Source organism: Octopus bimaculoides, chromosome 11 (assembly GCF_001194135.2).
Source record: "Octopus bimaculoides isolate UCB-OBI-ISO-001 chromosome 11, ASM119413v2, whole genome shotgun sequence".
Taxonomy (NCBI): domain Eukaryota; kingdom Metazoa; phylum Mollusca; class Cephalopoda; order Octopoda; family Octopodidae; genus Octopus; species Octopus bimaculoides.
The window spans coordinates 41,316,421-41,321,376 of record NC_068991.1 but is presented as its reverse complement, the minus strand read 5'-3'; the positions used below and the strand labels follow the sequence as shown (position 1 = coordinate 41,321,376).

The following is a 4,956-nucleotide window of genomic DNA, read 5'->3' as shown; positions in this document are numbered from 1 at the left end:
TTCCAGTAATCACATGTTGGGTCATGCCTACTAGACCAGGAAACATTTGATCCTGAGTAATACTTTTATTTTTCACCAAATGCCATACTGGATAGCGTTTTTATTTATTTTTATTCTCCCAAAGCAAGCTTTGTTGAAATCAAAGTGTATGACATCTATATTGGGATCTATCACAAAACATTTAAAATGTCATCAAAGTGATGTAGAAGCTGTGTTAAACTATTCTGGGAAATCATTGCAATTATAACATCATGCTTTTTATCTGCAGAGAAAATATGCTGATAAATTCTATTTAAAGTTTATTCTCTGAGTAAATATTTTGCATAGCAATGAAAAAGATATTCAAAGACAAAATAGGGCAGTGGCATTTGGTGCTTATCATGAGAAGCTCTGGACTTCTTGTTGAGTAACTAGGGATGCTGCATTGAACAAGAAATGCACACTCTAGTTGATTAGATTCTAGTTGGCAAGATACTATAGTGCTCACTGGAGAGGAAGCAGCAGGTAAGGAAAGTGGGATATGGTTCACCATGCTAGGTAGTGACAGTAATGACAATACTTTACAAACAAAAATATTGGTAGCATATCATCCTGTATAATAGTTTGTAAACGTTGTATGCTGTGGCACTTGTGTAAAGCCACCTTTGACTCCCTCTTCATCCAGTCAGACTAGTTTTCAAGGTGCCACTTACTGTCTGCTAGCACCAAATATTCAGGTGACTGGATTGATGCGATCCCTGTGGCTAATGTTGGTGACCTACTCAGCTTGAATGATGCCTTGTCTGGGATGTCACAGTTAGCAACTCTTTTGTTTCTTCTCACATCCCACATACTGTGGTCAGGGTGAGATCCACAGCTTCTGTGGCCAAGCAGGACAAAATCCTGAAATACTGCGATCTGTGGGCCAACTACATTTTCCATCCTGTGGCGGTTGAGATGTTTGGTGGGGTTGGACCACTAAATGCAAGATTCCTGTCTTCATTGGCAATTCGCCTAGCAGAAGTAACTGGTGAGGCTCATGCGGGCACTTAGCTATTCCAGTGCATCAGCCTCGCTATCACCTGCAGCAACACTGCAAGCATGCTGGCATGCCTCAATAGCCATTAGAGAGGTTTCTCAGCACCCCCAACTTTTCAACCCAAGGTGGGGAATTGTTTTGGTTTGCTTTTTTTCTTTCTTTCTTTCTTTCTTCCTTTTTCTGCTTTTTCTTTAAAATTTTTTCAATTGTGTTCTCTATCTTGTCCAATTTTCTAATTCAATTTTGTTTAATGCTTATTTGGGAGTTACAATTACAACAGATTCTAATGCAGTGTATTTTAAGCTTTTGTACTGATAAGATCCATATATATATATATATATATATATATATATATATATATAAATTCGTAAATTCGTTTTTAACTTTTGGACTTGGAGTATTCCACAATATATCCTTGTACGATTGAACACAACTAAACTAGCGGACGTTTCAATTTATTGTTAGCGAATGTCTTTTTCATGGCGGTTATCTCTTGTGTTTTGATCCTGCTTTCAAGTAATTTTCAGTCCCACAATAATTATTTTCTTGATTTTTAATTATCAGAAAATGTATATTGTCTAAATTCTTACTACTCATTTACTTGAGTTATTTCCCTTAGGTCATTTTATGTCTTTTTTGTTTATTTGTTTTTTTAATTATATAAATTACCACTGGTCAACCTATGTCGATTGACCAAAGCTAATTTGAATAGACTATGCTATGATAAGGAGGCTCAATAAGATCAAAGCATGTTCGTCGCTGTCCCCTTCATTTAAAGCTTAGATTTTCCTTTTAGCATGTGAATTTCGTGAAATGAAATTATCAAATTATCTCCCTTCTTCTTTAACAGTCACCAACGGTTACTGCAGACGGTTTCTTTTCTTTTTCTCTTTGGAAATTTCAATTATTGACAAAATTTCTGCGTACGTCGTTCAATAACTTAAATCATTTGTATTGTGTTATATATTGTCGTATTTGACAAAAGGCTAAAATTAAAATATTTTCTATTCCTAATTCGAAGAGCTTAGATCGATTGTAAAATCTTGTTTCAAGGTGACATAATTGGGGGCGGGGAGAGGAATAACAAGAGTTATCGTTCTGCTTTCTTCCCTAATCTAAATCGTGACCGCATGGTTTGTTTGGAAGAACGATGTTTACTTTGTGACTAGCGAAGCTATTATGCTTTAAGTAATATTCTAACCAGTGAGGATTTATTTCGCATACAGATTCTAAGTCTACGGATTATAGTAAAAGATTCCCAATGTCTGACAATAAAGAAGAAACTGATGAAAAAAGTCAGGTAAAAATTTCCCTCGGCAGTATTCATATTTCATTAGAGCCATTTCTATTTAATACACCCGAAAAAGATAACAATAACAACAACAATAATAGTAATAATAATAATAATAAATTCTTTAGTAAAAGAAAATTGTTCTTGTACTGAAATTCTAAATTACTAAAATATTTTCGGTAATTAATTTCTTAGACCATTCCGAAATTATTTATAATACTTGTTTTAATTACTCTTATCCTTTTAATATAAAGAAAAGTTTACTTGAATACAGTAATATCAGTTATAATAAAAATATTTGGCATAACTACAGATTCCTGCCCTGCACCCCCCCCCCCGGACTTTGGATGATCATCACCGTTTTGTGCATCCGTAGATTTCCACTGAAGCAGCAGGCAATGAAGCTGTCACCAGAAAACTCGTTATGCTAAAAATACCAGCTAAAGGTCTAAATGTTTCTAACAGAAAGATATTGAATAGAATAATTCTCCGTTTGAACTTTTTTAATTACATATGTGTGTGTGAGGACTAGAAATCTACGGATGCATAAACGCACAAAACGGAGATATGCATAGAAAATTTCATTAAAAAATATTCATTTTTCTGAAAGTTATGACCTTCCAAAGTCTGGGGGGGTAGAACTCTGTAGTTATGCCAAGTTTTGTATATTCGGAATTTACATGATATAACACATATTCGTAGAAAATGTCATTAAAAAAATATTCCTTTTTCTGAAAGTCATGATCATCCAAAGTGGGTGCAGGAATGTGTAGTTATGCCAAATGTTTTTTATTATTTTACGAAGATTTTTAAGGCTGCATAATACGAGCCCTTGGTGAAATATTGATAACAAAACTTACATAACCTTTACTCGGCACTGTCATGCTATTAGCTGCATGGATATAGGTGTCAAATTTGTTCCAATAACTTTCGAGTAATAGATAGATAGAGAGAGAGAGACAGAGACAGACAGACAGACAGACAGACATATAGCTCGCTCCGGCCAGTCATGGTATTAGCTGTCAGTAGCCAAAGAATCGACAGGCCAGCAACAGGCATGCAGGCAGACAGACAGATACTTCACTAGCAGTGAGCACTTTCACTTCTGACAGCTAATAGCATGACAGTGCCCTTTACTCTGCACCCACGCACACGTTACACCTGTAAATGCAAGATCAAAATCATTCCTTGTCTCCTAATCAAGATTTATATTATAAATATATTTAGAACGTGTATGTACTTTACTTGAAATCTTACTGCAGTGAATGACATTTAATTTCCGAATGTGCTGGGTTGATTCAGGATCATTGAAAGAAACTCATATCAATGCATGGAAGATGTGCGATCGTTATGTAACACTAAATTCGATGTTACAGTGAAATTCGATGGATACCAAATCCTTTCGAAAGAAGAATGCTATCATCTTTATTGGCAAATATGCTCCAACTTTAACCCAAATATACAGTGACTGAGTAAAAGACACGTTAATCAAAGCTGGATTGGTTTTGATCATAAAACTATTGAATCGAGTTTGACCTGGAACAGTTTTAATCGAGCACCAAACTCTACTCAGTAGAACTTTCCATATGTATTTCTCTCTCTACTTAAACCCACTTCCCATTTATCGCTACATATGCTCTATTTCTATCACTTCATGTAGCTGAATTCTTCAAAAATATTCTCAGTATTCCTTCGGTTCTGTCGCTTGAATTTTTTTTTGAAGATTTTAGAGCCAAAATATAAGGGAAGCTACTCTGTCAGCAAAACCCTAACCAGTGGAGGCGCAATGACCCAGTGGTTAGGGCAGTGGACTCGCGGTTTCGATTCCCAGACCGGGCGTTGTGATTGTTTATTGAGCGAAAACACCTAAAAGTTCCACGAGGCTCTGGCAGAGGGTGGTGGCGAACCCTGCTGTACTCTTTCACCACAACTTTCTCTCACTCTTACTTCCTGTTTCTGTTGTGCCTGTAATTCAAAGGGTCAGCCTTGTCACACTGTGTCACGCTGAATATCCCCGAGAACTACGTTAAGGGTACACGTGTTTGTGAAGTGCTCAGCCACTTGCACGTTAATTTCACGAGCAGGCTGTTCCGTTGATCGGATCAACTGGAACCCTCGACGTCGTAAGCGACGGAGTGCCAACAACAACAAAACCCTAACTAAAAACGACTCATTAGTATCGTAAATATATACTGTATTTATAGATTAATATAATTTATATGTTGAAGGTGGTGGATGCAGAATCGTCAGCATGCCTGGCAAAATGCGAAAGAGGTAGTATGGAAGACGAGGATAAAAGGAATTAAGACAGGCAACTTTATCTCTGGACACAATTTACGTTCATTTTTTACTTTTCAGTTGAAAAGGAAAGTGTGGCTGGAGAGGAGATGTTTGTCGGAGTGTACGTTCCAAAAGAGATGGAAGCATGTTGCACGAGTGTTGTGCGTGCAAGGAACCGTGTGAATAGTCAGAAAAAAAAAGATGTCAGCGATAGATCGGGGCTTGTGGGGTCGGAGCGTGGCCTGATCATCGCTTCATTTGTGTTGTCTAACGTACTGTTAATATCATTCGATTTTTTATATTTTATAGAATTTTTAAAGTCATATTTATGTAAACCATTCGCATTACTGATCCCAATCAGTTGTTT

General features: G+C 36.6%; 1 protein-coding gene across 1 annotated transcript in view; it reads left to right on the top strand.

The window, feature by feature from the left end:
* Positions 1 to 1,911: 1,911 nt before the first annotated feature.
* The window catches only part of LOC106879748 (cytochrome c oxidase assembly protein COX20, mitochondrial), a 12,332-nt gene continuing 9,287 nt past the window's right edge, over positions 1,912 to 4,956 (top strand). Inside the window, exon 1 of the mRNA XM_014929426.2 lies at positions 1,912 to 2,318. Within this exon, the coding sequence (XP_014784912.1) occupies positions 2,280 to 2,318 (39 nt within the window). The 5' untranslated portion in view covers positions 1,912 to 2,279. The remainder of the gene's footprint in view (positions 2,319 to 4,956) is intronic.